This window comes from Apteryx rowi, unplaced genomic scaffold (assembly GCF_003343035.1).
Source record: "Apteryx rowi isolate R43461 unplaced genomic scaffold, aptRow1 scaffold_448, whole genome shotgun sequence".
In the NCBI taxonomy this organism is placed as follows: domain Eukaryota; kingdom Metazoa; phylum Chordata; class Aves; order Apterygiformes; family Apterygidae; genus Apteryx; species Apteryx rowi.
This window is the reverse complement of record NW_020450703.1, coordinates 46,346-63,451: the sequence shown is the minus strand read 5'-3', so window position 1 is coordinate 63,451 and position 17,106 is coordinate 46,346. Positions and strand designations below refer to the sequence as shown.

The window sequence follows — 17,106 nt, the reverse complement described above, 5'->3', positions numbered from 1 at the left end:
GCCTGCACTAGCATGCATCTATCCATGCAGGTAGCTATTAGTATGCCTTGCCAAAAGATTCCAGTGTCACAAGAGTTAGGCTAAGCATGGGCAGTGACCCATACAACCCTTTTGTAGAGCATAATGCGCAGGTCAAGCAGTACAAATACTTTACCTTTCTCTGCTTTCTGAGTCTTCACCTCATACTCTTGTAGCCTCAACAGCAGCTCCTCCTTCTCCCTCAGCATTTGCTCTTTCTCCCTCTCAATTGTCTCCCTCTTCTTCTTTTCATTTTCTAGCTGTTGCCTGTTAGAAATGGATTTCACACTTCAAGGTTACTCTCAGATCTAAGTTACAGTGAGGCAAGCAAGTTCACTGGACACCTCTCCAGGCAGTTCAATGGGAAGCAACTATGTGACTGCCACAAAACAAGAGCCATAAGACAGAAATACATATAGCCTGTTACTTAATCACTTTGGGATTTTTGCTTAATTTTGGATATCCTGTTTCCTAAGAATATTTGTATTTTTGTTGCCTGCCTCAGAAATTAAAAACACCAAATAGCTACTAGATGCAGATATAGAAAACCAGGACTGTGTAGTGTGCAGCAGAGGAGAGTTATTTTGTTACTTCTGTCTCAGGGAAAATCAAGGAACTATAAGGACAAGAACTCTGAAGGAATAAAGAATAAGAAGTCACAAACACAGGAGAAAAACAGCATGATTCCTTGATCATAAACAACCCAGAGAGAGTGGTAAAAGTCCAAATGAATTGCTAATCCTTTTTCATTGCCTATCAGAGGTCTTTCAGCCCTCTCTTCTCAGTTCACATGGCACATAGTCCCTGTGAAGTTTTCCCCTTACTCCCAACCATCCCATGGTCCAACACATAAGCCAGGTTCCTAACAAACAAGTCAGAAAAACCCTTCTCTAGGTGTATGTCACTACGTGAGATAGCCCACTATGCATTTACTTGCGCATTTCCCTGCTGTCTTGAGAGCTGACCTGTCCAACAGGACAGCAGACTACACAGATCTGAGCCAGAGGAGTAATTCTTACACTCTGCTGCATGATTCCCTGAGTCACATCCCTGTAAGCTAGAGCTGTAGGGCCATCGTATGCCTTACTGTAAGTGGAATGGCTCACAGCCTTAACTAAGTGAAATCCACATTACCTACTGCTGCTCTGCAGGTACAGCTATCTGCTGAACCCTGGCAGTTTTGTATCATTCAGCTCTGCCTCCCTATCCCTGCTGTCTGTATTCACGCTCACCTTTCCAGTTGTTTCTGGTGCTTCTCCTCCCGGGCCTGGGCTTTCATCTGTTGCACCTCAATGGTGTCAGGCTTCCTGCGCCGCATATACAGCTCATGGTTGCCCATGCAGAGCTGCAGGATCCTCTTGTTTATTCTCAGACGAGGGGCATAAAACACAAAATCCTAGAAGAGAGACACCACACAGAAACACCACACAGTCGGTCAGTCTTTTAGGCACAGCTGTCTACATACTTTCTCTTCTACCAACTGACTGCAGACAGGTCATCTCGCCACCAATTTCACTGCAACTGAGACATATACACAGGTTATTTAAGTGTAGTGGCAGGAACTGCCAATATCATCTGAAGCCAAAGCATTTCAAGTCTATGCGGAACTGATAAATTACTCTTCTAGGAAAACTATCTTTTTAGAGAAAATTAACAACTTCATAAATATCTCAGTTTAGGGGAGAATCATGAAGTTTTGAACTGTTACAGAATATTCTGGGTTGGCAGTTAACCATCTGGGCAACTCGTACACCTCTAGTACTAAGGCAACATGTGACTAAGCAGTTATTAGTTTTCAGGTTTGCCCTGTTTTCTGTCTAAAAGAGAGCAGGACACTAAAAATGCTTTACAGATTATTAAAATAACACTGTAGGATTTCCTGATCTATTAGAGTCATTATTCAAAGCATCATCTGTGCTCATTTCRGAGAAAGGAGACATCCCCACCATGCAGAAATACCCTCCAATATTATTCTTTCCTCTCCATTGCATTACTTAATGAAGTTATTTGATGCTGTTGTAACAGCCTAGATCAAGTGKTTTTTTTGTTTTGTTTTTTTTAAACACCAATATTGAATATTGGGTTACAGGCAGCACCAAAATCCGAGGGATTCTAAAGTTTCTTGTTCTGCAAAGAGAACAGCCCCACATTCCTTATCATCTATGTTATAAACAATCTTTTTCAGAAACCATACCCACTGGCTCTTCCAGAAGTAAATCTGCCAAGAAAGGGACACAGAAGGCCACAGTTTACCAGCCTGATGACTTTTAAGAGTCCACGACTGTTTATACTTGTTTATAGTGCAGTCTGAGCTTACACAATGAACAGACTTTGCATTTCTGTGCTGTTTTTTGTGTACTGTATGGATGGTGATAAGGGCAGTGGGCAAGTGCCAAATACCACTAGAAGAAGAGTTTCCATTCCTTCAAATTACTCTCATTGTTAGCAAGAAGTGGAACTGAAATGGGGCATACAAGGGCTGTACACTTTGGTATGACAGCATCAACCACGGGCCTGAGTTCAAAAGCACAAGCTGTAGCTACCTCTGGAAAAACCAGAAGTTACACTAGAAACAATGAAAAGCACTCCAGGCTCTATTAAGTTCAGCATGAATTGACTGACAAAGACAGGTTCTCTTCAATATGTTTTCCTTGACTTATTCACATATCAATTGCAAAAGATGCAGCCAGGCAAGGTGTGTTGTGCTCCCCCTCCCCAATAATCCCGTTGGAGGCACTCTGAGCTGCACAAGCCTGAAACTGCTAACTGTGGCTGTAAACTATTCATCAGCCCTCCTATTTCTGACAAGTAATTTTAAAAACAAAAAGTTTGTGTACATTGCAAAGAATGGGTCCCATCTCCAAGCAGCGTTCACCTCAATGAAAGTAAACACTGAAGCCATGGAAGGTGGCTGCATTTGTCATCGAATGCTGTAACCAAGGGACAAAGCATTCACCTGAGAACACAAAAGTATGCCCCTTGTTTCCTCATCCCCAGCCTCCCACTGCTGTAGCACAACTGGGAGCACTGAGGCTTCTTATTTTAAGGATAACATGCTGAAGATGTTGAAGTATGTGAGCAGTGAGGCCTAAAAATTAGAAAGCTTATTCCAAGCAAGGACTCTACCCATTAAATTAATGTCCATTTAAACACTGACATCCTCCAAATTAATCCTCCAAACAGAAGGGGAACTTCAGTCCCACATCTAGGGTGGATTGAGTATTTAATTTTAGTGTTTGCCTTTTTTAAAGGCAAGACAAGCATATGAAACGGTCCAGACAACTTCCTGAATGCTCAAAATGAGTGTCCAGATAAATTCTTCTCTTCCATACATAGCTTTAAACATAATAACACCCACAGGGAAAAGGACAACTGAGACCACAAAGGAAGGAAACACAGCTGAGGTTTGCAATGTTAACATCTTTCTGTATTTGCATCTTGAAAGTCTTCCATTTCAAACTTGGTCAGACTTACTGTTGGGGTGTGGGAGGAAAGCTGTGATACATAAACAGGAGGTTAATATTTTGTACTGTGTGCATCATGTCCATGATCACAAAGGGGTTCTTCTATTGAGCAATCCAGCCCTGGCAGAAATGAGCTTCCTATTTGTGTGGAGTTTTGTTGATTTACACTAACAGCATTACAAAAAGAAAACCACCCACACAAAAGCCAGGTTGCTATCCGGAAGAAAGGATGTTTCACCAATAGCTCTGCAGCACATCATTTAAATTATTGTGAAGATCTTTTTTTGGTTGAAAAGATTCATGAACCATCACCCTTTACCAAAGCCAAGCTGCTTATTATTTCTGAGGGCTGTATTTATCCACCAAGGCCAAGTACTAGGGGGGAAAAAGAAAGACCAAAAACAAAAACAAATCCCATGGCCTTTCTCAGCTGTTCCAGTAGTTTCATAAGACTGACAGAATGAGATCCACCTATACCAGTTATTCTACTTAAAGTTCTCAACAGCTTGAAATAAGTTGCCAATTCTTCACTAAAACAACTCTGAAAAAACATGTTTCTAGGTATTGAAAAGCAACATTCACAGGTAGCTACATTTAAGTTCTTTACAGAAGTCATATACATGCCATTTATCCCAATATTCAAGAAGGTCAATAAACATCATGGTCCTTTCTAATTTCTTAATTTTCTTCTGCAAAGTTTCAGCAGGGTGGAAGGGAACAGTGAGTATTAAGAAGGGATACTACAAGTGTCCACGTGATTTTGCAGTAGCATTTGCATGAATTTTATTTTTTTAATTAAGAAGGAAGTTACCCACCAACTTCAGTGCACTGAAAGAAACGGGGAGAGAAGTAGTCTCAGAGTATAATCTGGCTACACAGAAGACTTGCAAAATCAGTGAAGAAATCTCAGATTTAAGTATAAAATTAGCTAGTTTGTTGGGAGGGGGGGGAAAAAAAAAAAAAAGACTCCACAGTAGTAACAGCCATGTCTTTCTACATGTTACATACCACCATAAGCCCTTTATCTATACTGCACAGAAAAACAGAGCGCTCTAAGTACACTCTAAATACTGAGGCTCATTTTGCATCTAGAATATCTGCAGTTTACTTCTCTTCAAAGATGACTGTATTTTGAGATGAAGCACAATTAGTTGTTCATACACAACAACCAAAAATCCATACTAGATCTACTTACAGGCGCTTTCTTGTCAATAGGTTTTATAACAAACTTCTTGTCATTGAAAGAGATGTTTCTGATTTCACTCCAGGGGAAACCAATCTTTGGTGTCAACCTGGAAAGAAGAAAAACATTTTTAACAGGTGCCTCAGTTTTTCCACCTTGCTTCCAAAATACAGACTCAGGGGAATGCAGCACTTCACACAGCTCTCCCAACAAAAGCAGGACACTAATGGAAACAAGAACCCACAGGGAGCAGGGAACGATGCCCAGTCACCTCCCTTGCAGAGTCTCTTCTCGTTGTAATCAGCCACCCTACTGACCTTATGGCTGTGCACTGAGGATGGCTTAGTCACAAGCCCTCTTCTGGGAAGGGATGCCTCTGAAAAACCATTCCCAGCTCTTACCTATTTCCCCTCAGTTTCCCTCACAGTCACTCCCAAGCCCTCAGAAAAAACAATCCAGGCAGCAGAACCCAATTTAGAGTATCTAGGCTAAACAATCATTTTGACTGAAGTAATTAGGGAGCAAATGAGCAACATATCTGTCAAGGGAAGGGAAGAGGAAAGCCCTCTTCAGTCTGCTCAAGCACAGTGTCACAGGTCTCTTCTTAAAGCCCAGCATTAGGTGTGCTAGATCCCTGAAGCCCCAACCACCCAAGCAAGGGGTAGACACCCAGCACGTTGGAGGCCAGGAAGCCTAATGGTAGGTGCCGGAAATAAGCATAGTTTAAAAGTAAAATAAAAATTAAAAAAAATTCAGGGTTTAAAAAAAAAAAAACACAACATGATTTCCAGCAGTTTATATCTATTCTGACCAGCCACATAATGGAATTACTGCATAGGGTGCCTGGATTCAGCATACAGAAGCCACACACCCAGCTGTCCCAAACACCTCCATTAAGTTCATTTCTTTCAAATCAGGGCCCAAAATCCACAGTGTGCAGACTATAGGTATACAGGCTGCACTTCTGGGAGGCTTCTGGTATACCGTGGCAGGCATATGCCAAAGTAACTCAGACACTCGCCATACCTTCTCTCACCTGCACAGAAGTCTACCCTGCTGTTTCTTCACTGTTGGGTTAGAGCTAGCCCCATTACCTCCATGCTGCCTTCACTACTGAAGTGCTGGACAGGCATAAGCACAAGCGGCAGAAGCAGACTTCTTGTCTTTTGTTTCCTCCCCTAGGTTATGGGCAAGGCTAGTAACAAAGAGCCTTGCTCTCTCCTTCCATGTAACTGCTCTTTCAGCCCATCCCACTAGTCACGAAGCAGAACTTTACACACTGGTCTTACGACGAGCTGTGCCACACGATTCTCTTCTATGTGAGAGCACCCCTACAACACAAAGTCAAGATTCAGACTCTGAGCTCTTCTTCACTGCTTAAGAGTTCAGGTCTGTGGGTTTGTTTAAAATTAAGCTTCACTAATCATTCAAGTTTTTCTTTTCTAATTTCTCCAGACTCTGGCATATAAAAAGCATCAAGTTATTCATCAGATCAAATGTTTCCAAGCCATTCTGGTACTTCACCCTTGAGATACCTGTCCAGCTCTGCAACAAATCCAAGGGCTTGTGTATTTGACTGTAACGAATTCTTTCACCTGCCCCACCCCCAATATTTCATTTTATGTTTAAGCTCACATTATTCTTCTCTTATCAAGGGAGGATATTTTCTCTACAGAAAGCAGCTAACAATTAAGAATTATGTCTTACATATATAACAATAACAGCAAGAGTATGCCATCTTGCTAGAGCAATGCAATATGATGAAAATGAAGACATCAGCCTTCTGAATGATAGCATGAGAAAAATCTAACCCCATCAATAGCTTCCCTGGCACACTCTGACAATTACTCCTAGCAAACATCTTGAAGACACAAGTATTTAATGTTTAGCACTGAAAGAAGCATATATCATGACGGTGAACCACTAGAGCTCTTTAAGAATCCTTTCTACAGAGCTCATCAGTTAAGGAATAAAACTTGCAGTATTGGAGGAATTTGCCTAATCTTCAAAGACAAAAAGCTATTGTCTAGCATGATGTTGCTGGGCCCAAACATTAAACAAAACAAAAAACAAAAACAAAAAAAGAAAAACACTTCAAGAATAAAACATATCCTCCTCAGAACTTCGTAGTCCCTAACCTTTAACTCAGCTGCAAGATTATGCAACAGCGTGTGGAACATTAAGAATGTAATGTAAGAATAATGCAAGAATGTAAAGAAGAAAATGATTTGATCAGACTAAGATTAAGAAATTGTGCCAGCCTCCTTCATATTAGCTCATTTAAGAGCTTCAACCACAGATAATACAGTGAGAGAAGCAAAACACCTCAGGTACTAGATTCTCCTCTCTACTGCAGACAAAAAAAAAAAAAAAAAAAAAAAGCTTGAAAACGCCAAAAGTGGGAGACTGATATTCACTGAAGTATAGAGAGTCACTCACCTATAGCATAGTCTCACTTTCCTCAAATTCAACTTCAACGAAGAAACATTTGCTTTCTCATCAGTCCCAAAGTTTTGCTTGTACAAACCAAAGGTGGGGTACATATTACTGTTTTTCTCTAGTCCCCACATCTGCTCAAAAGACCTAATTGCATAGTAGCAAGAGTTATGGTTGAAACATGTAGTTTATTCCAGTGCTATGTTCATTTTGCAAATGCTGTTGATAGYTCTTTCCAGTCAAGGGCTATATTCTGCCTGCATTTTGCAGCTCGAAAAACCTGTTTGTGTGACCTTGGTTACATAGCAAGACTAGTCATTCAAGACTGAGGTATTACATGAGCGAAACTACCTTTCTTTCAAGTGACACTCCTTGTTTTCTGGGTGACAGAACATATTAGCATTGCAGAAGAAAAAAATGCATTTCTCTTTGCCATCTCAAAAGAAGCTCCAGATTTCCAGTTAATATTTGAGCTGCATTTAAGTCTTTCTGTGTGCAGAGACATAGAACAGGTGAAATCCCCTCTGTGCTACGATTCTGTTACAGATTCAGAAAAGGACTGGGAACCTTAAAAAAAAAAAAAAAAAGTCCTGATAGCAACCCTTCATTTAAAAATATCTATTTTCACTCCCTTTCTCACTGTGGAGTATTAAAAGTGACTTGTAAGCTTAGACACAACTGTTTACATCCTCCTTTTATGTTTATTTAATGGATGTAGTCTATCACTTCCCACCTCTTTCTCTACTATTCAATTAATAATGACTCTGCCCTTGCCAGAAAGGGCTGATTAAAACCATGCATAMCTCAGTAAGGACCTCATTTAATTCACTCATTCATGGTAACTATATAGGTTAACTCCTCGCTGGATTCTGGGCGTTACCTGGCTTTGGTTTTGTGTCCACCCCATAACCTGTCTTTTTCAAGAACAGGCAGCAGTACACATAGCTATCATTAACTTCAGTACAGGAAAGGCCTTAGATGTCCACACACCCTGCAGACGTGTTAACCTGAGTTCTTATATTGTATTCACTGCTGGCATACCTGGCAACCTGTCTCTTGGAAAAGCTTGGTACTATCTTTATTTCAGGGTGCAGCTCTACAACTGTGCGAGATTTACCAGACTGCATTTTACAACAGACACCTCTTATTTTATGTGGTAGGCAGCACTAGCAGATTAGACTACAAAGATCAGGAAAGTCATGAAAGGATTAGTTTTATGCATAAATGAATTGAAAGCTCATTTCCGACCATAGCTTCACCTCCTGTTCATCCAAAATTGGACAACAAGAAAGTTCTAAACTTTGGCCTGATCCTGTAAGTGAGAAACACCACTTGGCTGCCACACCAACCCTCACTCTGGGAGATCAGAGGTGAAAACAAAAGCCTTACTTATCATCCTTTTCATAGATGTTGAGCCCCAGGGCATCAACCCCCAGCCAGAGGTCAGTTCCTTTCTTATTCTTGATTTCAAAGTAGTTGATTCCATACATTTCCAGGTCTTGGGCAATCTTCAGGTATTCCAGCATGGCAATCTCTCTGGTGGAGGCAGGAAAAAGAGCAGAGATTAGCTTCTCATTTATCTGACTACTCCAAAAAGCATGAAGCCCTCAGAAGAAACAAGTAACTTCTCCTAAACCCACACAAACCCAGTAGTTAAAATTGAACATTCAGTATTTGGCATTATTCAGTAGTTAAAATTGAACATTCAGCATTCACTTTAAGAGTTATTATGTTACACCCCTGAGCACATATACACGCACTTTACCCCCATCTACCAAGCCCTAATACTTCCTGAGAAAAAAATTAGTAACATTCAGCTCTTCCAGTGTTCGTCCTTGCCCTAAGGTTCTGTCAACAGAAAAGATACAGTACCTAAACTTTCCCCAGTGCAAATGCTTCAATGAACTTAAGGTTAGACACACACCTTTAATTTTATCCCCTCAAAGGCACCACTGATACGCTGTACCTAGGTGTGGGATTTTTAGGAAGCCATCCAAGGGACTGTTCTCAGGAGCAGTGTACAAGTTCTATCAAGTTTTATCATTTAATTCAATGCTGGACTAGAAAATACATACAAAGAGTTCCCCTACGCAGGTCACTCTTGGATTCTATTCTAAAAGCATGTCGTAAAACCACAAACTTAAGGCTATTTAACAAGGATCAAAAAACACTCACTTGAGCATGCCACTGTGTTCAGCGTGCCAAACTTGGATTCGCTCTTCCCACTGCTCTCTGGAGAGTTTGTGCTGGTCCATCACCCTAATACAGGAAAAGAGAAAGTAATGAGATTAGACTTCTTGTTCTGCTATATATATTGATGTTGATCTTTGCTACAGCTCTACAGAAAAATTAGTCTCAGTAAGAAGTCTTCCTGAAGCCACAAGGAAGATCCTACTCAGTCCAGAGACATAGTCTGTGAAGCAGAGCCATTCAGTGTGAACAAAAAATGCCTTCTTACCCTGTAAAGCCTCTTTCTGGTTACTGACCAGAGACATGAAAGTAATAAGCAGAACATTGCAAAAGAATCACACACATGCCACAGACACCAGAGGGTTAAGGCAGAGTGTAAGTCTGTGTCATTCCTGGAACTAGACACACTGCTCAGAGTGTAATCAAGAAGCATAAACACAAGCCAGTTTCCTCATAATGTACACTTATCCTGTGTGGGGATGGACTACATAGTCCCAAGTTATCCTCTCCAGATATGGTATTTCTAGGATTGCATATTACGGTTAAGGACACACAGCACAAACTTCTCCTGGGATGACACATTCATGACAAAAGACTGCTCCTTCCTCCTTAAAAAGGAGACATTCATGCTGTCAGTTACCAGCAAGGTGGTACAGTTTAAGAAAGAAAAGCTGAGCTCCAAGTACACTTCCTCTCTCTAACCCACTCAAAGATAACAAAAGCGTACTGTAATACAGTGTATAGAAATGAATGAAGAAAAAAACCCCCCACATACACACAGTTCAAATTAAAAACATACTTTCAATGAAATTCTGTATTTAACTGGAATGCAAATTCTTGACAAAAAAAAAAAAAAAAGACTGAATCAAACTCCTTCACCTTTGGGGGATCAGACGCTCTGAACTAAGGTATCCAGGCTTGTGTACATCTTTGCTGTAGTCTCCAAATTTGGCCTGCACAGCATAGGAGCCAAGGAGAACTGCTGTTTCAGGGGGACAGTAGATCTCATCGCTGAGGATCCCTTCCTTCACCTGCAGAAAGAAGAGCTTCTGCGTGATGTCCTGGATCAGCTCTTCGGCCACGTCCTCTGGGAAGAACTTGGCACGGAATCTGAACTGGAGGGGGTTCTCCTTTCTGATTTCCTGAGCAGAAACCTGAGGACAGAGGCAACACAACAACTAAGCAGGGTTGCAAATGAGAGTAAGTTGCTTTTACACAGAAAAGGGGATTTGGGTCATTTGCCTCAAGGAGTATCAGTTTTCAAAAATACATTTCTGTAGCAATCTGGTGCCCGTGTCCTACAGTGATCTTTCTCCAGCCAACATAGGAGTCCTTTCACCATCATCTACCCACATAAAACTCCCTGCAGAGTTTGAACTAAACACACTCCAGTGCTGTATTACCATTACTTGTGAAGCTAGCCTCTAGAAGACAGACACAGCAACACTATCTACCATCACTTTTCTTTAACTAATAGAGACAAACAGGTGCCACTTCAGAGTGAAGCAACTAACTCTACCCAGCTTATCTCCTGTTGGCCATGCCAACTGGCACCAGGCAAGGAGGGTGTGCAGTAGTCTTTGTGTCTTTGAGGGGAAAAAAATTCCAAGGCTATAGCAATAAACCACCTGCAGTTTCATGTTAAGCAAGTGACTGACAGCTAATTACTAGCATTCCTTAATTCCAGCTGCTCACTGGTATGAAAACACAGGGGAGATTTATTGTGTTTTACAACTAAGCCAGTAAAATTCTGCTTGCACAGCCAACCTTGGTCACCCAAGAATGTAGGATTTACCTTGCTGTATCAGATGACAGACTCATCTAGTATTACATGCATTTGACAGAGAACAGACCCCTTACACTACACAGGTATGATACTCTGGCTGCCTCTGTCAAGAGAAGGAGTTCATACTCTCATAAGAACCGCAACTCCATGAACAAGGACACACGAGAAACATCCAAGCTCTGCATTACAACTACCCCTAGAAGCAAACTACTCTTTCTGATCAGTGCAGCAACTGATCCTGCACAAGTGAAGATTAAAACTGTTACAAGCCAAGATGTTCCTCCAGTCACAGCAAATACAGCCACTTCTACACAAGGCACAACATCAAAGTGCTGCAGTTGCTGCCTATCTGAGAAGTGCAATAGGGCTTTTTACAATTAATGCAGAGAGAAAAAGCAAGCCTGCACTAGGCCAGAACTCACCTAAACAGTTCCCATAAAGGTCACAAAGTTCTCTCTAAAAATAATCTATGAGTTATGAGAGTTAAGGAACAATCAACAACACGTACTAGGATTATAAAGTCACAGCCAATAACACAGTACAAATCATGTAAGCTTTAAGCTTTATCAGCAATTAGCCCAAAGTCTGTTACCTTTTTATCTAGCTTCAGCCAAGTCTGGAATCCTTTGTTGTCCACATACTGAAGACCAAAGTACCATACTTCTCGCAAGCCTATTGTTTTAACCACCTGCAACAGAAAGGTCAAAAAAGTTATTGTATTTAACATTCACTTGTACTTGTGGTGCAGGTATCCTCTCAAGTCCCACATCACCTGCAGGTGCAAGTAACAGCCCAGACCTGCTAGTTTTGCATCTGAGTCTGATATTGAAGACTAAGATAAACAGTTGCCTAAGTAGATGACAGCAATGGCACAGGTTAAGCTCCTAAAAGGAGATTCTGGGGGCCTGGGAAACTAGGAGACACAAACAGGGTGAGTGATGGGTCACCAACTGCTAGCCTGGTACACTGGCAGCAGGTGGTGCTTTTGCTTGCTGTCACCTGCATTTAAAATCGTAGTTGGTGAAGCAGGCAAGTCACTTCTCTCACCAAAGTTTATGGTGAGACATAGCCTGTAGTTAGTACTAGCTACAGCTAGTTGGCAGTATTAACGGCTCAGGTGATCCTATCTGCTAGTCACTGAAACTCTTTCTGCTGGAGGAAGCAACTGAGGGATGCTTCACACAACTGCTGCAGTAAGTTCTCTGTATGGTTTTGAGAATTAAAGCAAGCTGCAAGTAATCTCAGTCAAGAGTGTTTTAAAATAAATATTTTCACAGCCCAACATTCAGACAAATTTCATTTTATACATTGTAAAGACTAGCCAGACTAAAGATCCAGAAACATCCTCRCTGGCTGAATGGCACATTCACTGCTTGGATAGGGTCCTTTTCCTCAGTGGAGGAGACTGCCTCAGAAGTTCCTGACCTCCTCCTGCTCCTGCCTGCTTGTTTCTATTGCTCAGTAGTTTGCTGCCAGCTAATCTGCCTGTAAGGGTGTGCACTAGACAGAGCCACTGATCCATACAAGAGAGTTCTGGAAAGATCCACTACACACGCACCTGGATCATTTCCTTGACATTATTTGCAGAATAGCCCCTCAAACAGCTCTGTTTGCAGTCACAGGGAGTTGAACTGGGTAGGGGACAAGAGCTTTTTATAACTATTTTGCAGCTAAAGAAAGTTTGACAGACTTGAGGCTGCAGTTAAATGTGCTTTAACAAGCCTCAGATCTCAAGCAAGGAACTGTTTCACCCTTCCTGTTTACAGTRCTGCTGATGACAGTAATGGCCAGAGAGCAGACTTACTGGATCAGCCTTTCCATGCTAACTGCACCTTCCAAGAGCAGCACAAACGTTCTGTTCCAAAGTCCATGGCAACGACTTTGGGATGCTTGATTAGCTTTTGTTTTAGCTTCCCTTAAATTTTCTTACTGATGAGCTAGAAGGCAGCAGTTTGTACCCAAGAATTTGCCTGTGAGAATGGATGGGAAGGGGAAAAATGCACCATCCTGTTGAGCAGTCTGATAACAATTGCTCATATGACACATTGATTAACGGGCAATCCATAAAGTTTAGCAACGTGAACACACCAAGGGAGTTCCATAGAAGTTAGCAGGAAAAATGCCACTAAGCAAACATTCTTTTTTAAAGATAAAAAGGTCAGCACCCACTATTTGAGGAAGTAGGATAGCTCCCTAACTGAAAACTGTGGGCTATATGCAGCAGACTGATTTATATATCCTACTTCAGTAGGGCCATAAGTGACCAGTTACAGTAAACTTAACTTCATGTAAAAAACAAACAAACAAACCCCACAGTTTTTTAAAAAGAGATGGAGTATGAAAATACTTCAGCTTTTACTTGAATAAAATTCTTTTTCCCTCCTCCCCCAAATTGGCTTGTTTCACCACAGAACTATCAAGTTTTCTGACTCTTCTAAAAATACATCTAACCCTCAAAACTAGGTTTTACTTAATCTAGCAGAAAAGTGGTGGTATGTTGAGCATGGTACTTCCTGTTGCACAAAAATAGCGTTGCAATGTTGTTAGAATGAAGTGTTGGATAAATCAAGCAATTGTTACCAGGTCATTTTCTCTGAGTGTTATTTAGAAAAAAAGAAAAAAAAGAAAAAAGTAGTACATTTTCCTATAAATTAGAAAACAGAAAGCTTAGAAGTTGGAGTCCCTCAAATTCTTCCCCAAACCTAAAAGCAAGGAAGGAGAAAGTGTTAAGCCACACTTCACAGTTTGGCCATTTGGGGTCAAATAACAAGAACAAGGACATGAATGTTTCCAGTTATCAGCTTATATTCTGGGAAATGGTTTGTAAGCTTCCTCCATGGCAAAACAAGGAAGAATTAAAAAACAAGGCATTTCTTATGGTCAAGATGAGGAGCAGAGAAAGCACAAAGCAGCAAATCTTAAGTCTGCCCACCCCACCCAAAGGGGCAAAGAAYATCTCCAAATTGCATAGGACAGATTACAGCAACAAACTAACTATGGGGTGGGGGAGAAGGCCATGAGGTACAGTAGGGCTACTTTTACAGCCTATATACTCTATACAAGTCCTTTATATGAAGAATTTCAGAGATATCACAGAAGTCAACAGAAGCACTCCTGTGGAATAAGCAAACAGGATTTCTTTTTGCAGTAGACTCAAAACTTGTTTAACTATGCTGAGGATAGAGCTTAAACCACAGAATCACAGAATCACTGAGGTTGGAAGGGACCTCTGGAGATCATCTAGTCCAACCCCCCTGCTCAAGCAGGGTCACCTAGAGCATATTGCACAGGATTGCATCCAGGCGCATTTTGAATATCTCCAGAGAAGGAGACTCCACCACCTCTCGGGGCAACCTGTTCCAGTGCTCTGTCACCCTCACAGTGAAAAAGTTTTTCCTCGTGTTAAGATGGAAGTGTCTGTGTTTCAGTTTGTGCCCRTTGCCTCGCGTCCTGTCGCTCGGCACCACTGAAAAGAGTCTGGCCCCATCCTCTCGACACCCTCCCTTCAGATACTTGTACACATTRATAAGATCYCCTCTCAGCCTTCTCTTCTCCAAGCTAAACAGGCCAAGCTCTCTCAGCCTTTCCTCATAAGAGAGATGCTCCAGTCCCCTAATCATCTTTGTGGCCCTTCGCTGGACTTGCTCCAGTAGTGCCACATCCCTCTTGTACTGGGGAGCCCAGAACTGGACGCAGTACTCCAGATGGGGCCTCACCAGGGCTGAGTAGAGGGGGAGAATCACCTCCCTCGACCTGCTGGCAACACTCTTTCTGATGCAGCCCAGGATACCATTGGCCTTCTTGGCCACAAGGGCACATTGCTGCCTCATACTTAACTTGGTGTCCACCAGCACTCCCAGGTCCTTCTCAGCAGAGCTGCTTTCCAGCAGGTCAACCCCCAACCTGTACTGCTGCATGGGGTTATTCCTCCCCAGGTGCAGGACCCTGCACTTCCCTTTGTTGAATTTCATGAGGTTCCTCTCTGCCCACCTCTCCAGCCTGTCCAAGTCTCTTTGAATGGCAGCACAGCCCTCTGGCGTATCGGCCACTCCTCCCAGTTTTGTATCGTCAGCAAACTTGCTGAGGGTGCACTCTGTGCCTTCATCCAGGTCATTGATGAAGAAGTTGAACAAGACTGGACCCAGGACTGACCCCTGGGGGACACCGCTAGCTACAGGCCTCCAACTAGACTCTGYRCCRCTGAKCACAACYCTCTGAGCTCTGCCATTCAGCCAGTTCTCAATCCACCTCACTGTCCACTCATCTARCCCACACTTCCTGAGCTTGTCTATGASGATGYTATGGGAGACAGTGTCAAAAGCCTTGCTCGTTCATTCAACAGAGCAAGTTCATGTTTAGACAAGGGCTTTCAATTCTTTGGTCATTTTGTGCTTTCTTGGTCAGATTATCTGCTCCAAAAGAACACTAAAATTGCTTTGAGAAACTATCTTAACTGACTGCCTACTTGTGCTATTCAGAACCTCCACTAAGGCACTGGCTCCCCAAGTCACTCCCAGAAGCTGCCAGTGGCCCACTGTCTCTCTCATCCATTTGAATCTTTCCCTTGTTACCAGAAAGGCACAAGGGTCCCCTGGGCCAGCCAAGGGGACGTACTCCAGGTAGTTTCTGAGCCCATTACATAGGTCCTTGGAAGACCTCAGAACTTTGCAGTGTAACCTTTGCAGAGGTCTGCCTTGAGCGGAGCCCAACCACATAGTCACAGGTTTCACTGTTTTTCCTCCCTCCTTTTGAAGGGAGTTATGATCCACCTTATGTGCAGGATATACTTAAGTTAGCAAAGCTGCTAAAGCACAAGGGCACTGTCTGAGTAGTTTTGCTAGCTGACAGCCAGACCAGGAAATCATCTTGTGGTTTTTAAGAAAAGTCTGCTTCTTTAACACCCTTTCCCTCCCCCTGCCCTGCAAAGTGGTTCAGCAGTTCAAGCTGGGCCACTCCCCACACCTGTGAAAACCTGCTGCCTCCATAGACTTTATCTGAGCGTAAACTCCACCCAAGATAAGGCTCTAGTAAAAGAGTTGCACAACTGAACTGAAGAGAAGCTGTCAGAACAGTTGCAGCTAATTGTATGGTCTTCTACCTTCCCAAGTTTTGGGATGGCACAGGTTTACTTAAGTCTCCTCTTGATGTGTAGTAGTGCACCCAAAGGATAGTCTACTGGTAAGACTTTCCAATCCCAGATTTTAAGCCCATCTCAAGCTGTGGGATGTAAGGACCAAATCTTCAGGAGATGATATTCCATCCCTAGTGTGCTCAGTTGCAGCATTTCTCGCACTATCTTTGGGAGGTCACAACCATATAGATAAAGAACTAGAAGGATCTTGAATCTGAAGCATCCTGCCTTTTCCTATGTTCTCAGGAGTCCGTGCTTCTCAACTAGAGGTCAAGGAAGTAGTTTCTCTTCTGCCAGAAAGATGACCTTGACTCTTTAACAGATACAAACACTAGTGATATAGAGGCAAAATCCTTGTTGAATCTTAGTCATAAGGAACATAGGACACATTTGCAGTGTATGGCCTAAGGCATTCCTTTTAAAAACCTGGCTTTCAGTCATTTAGATTGTTGTACCCTCAAAGATGAAAACTGTGTTCTCTGGTTTTGGGTAGCATGGAAGAGAGGGGAACAAAGTCACCCAGATGCAAGGGTGATCAGCAAGAAACGGAAGATCAAATACTGAATGATGGTTCAATAAAAATGCAGATGTTTCATATGCATTTCACCAAATTTCCAATAACTACGTGAAGTTCATCCCACATCAGTAATAACAAAAGAAACTAAAGCAAGGAATTTAATGCTAAACACACAATTTGTAGTACTAGATTTTGTACTGTGAAGTTCTGCAGAGATTATAATTTTGTTTCCTCCTTTCACTCCTTCCAAGACGCCACTGAACTTTTTTTTTGTTTTGTTAAATAGTTCTCACTGGAAATCTGCACAGTTGTCATAGGGTCTAGCAAGTTCTAGCTAACTTACTGAAATGAGAAATGGTACYGACAATAACTTAGAAAATC

General features: G+C 42.1%; 1 protein-coding gene across 4 annotated transcripts in view; it reads right to left on the bottom strand.

Annotated features, from left to right (window-relative positions):
- Positions 1-17,106, bottom strand: part of EZR (ezrin) — a 38,299-nt gene that overhangs the window by 3,385 nt on the left and 17,808 nt on the right. For 2 of the 4 annotated variants that reach the window (XM_026077090.1, XM_026077089.1), the window contains 7 exons: positions 11,670-11,765; positions 10,171-10,445; positions 9,277-9,360; positions 8,491-8,637; positions 4,678-4,774; positions 1,251-1,414; positions 155-285 (listed from right to left, as the gene is read on the bottom strand). In XM_026077090.1, coding sequence (XP_025932875.1) covers positions 155-285; positions 1,251-1,414; positions 4,678-4,774; positions 8,491-8,637; positions 9,277-9,360; positions 10,171-10,445; positions 11,670-11,765 — 994 coding nt within the window. The remainder of the gene's footprint in view (positions 1-154; positions 286-1,250; positions 1,415-4,677; positions 4,775-8,490; positions 8,638-9,276; positions 9,361-10,170; positions 10,446-11,669; positions 11,766-17,106) is intronic. The other 2 variants (XM_026077091.1, XM_026077092.1) reach the window with 2 other exon arrangements.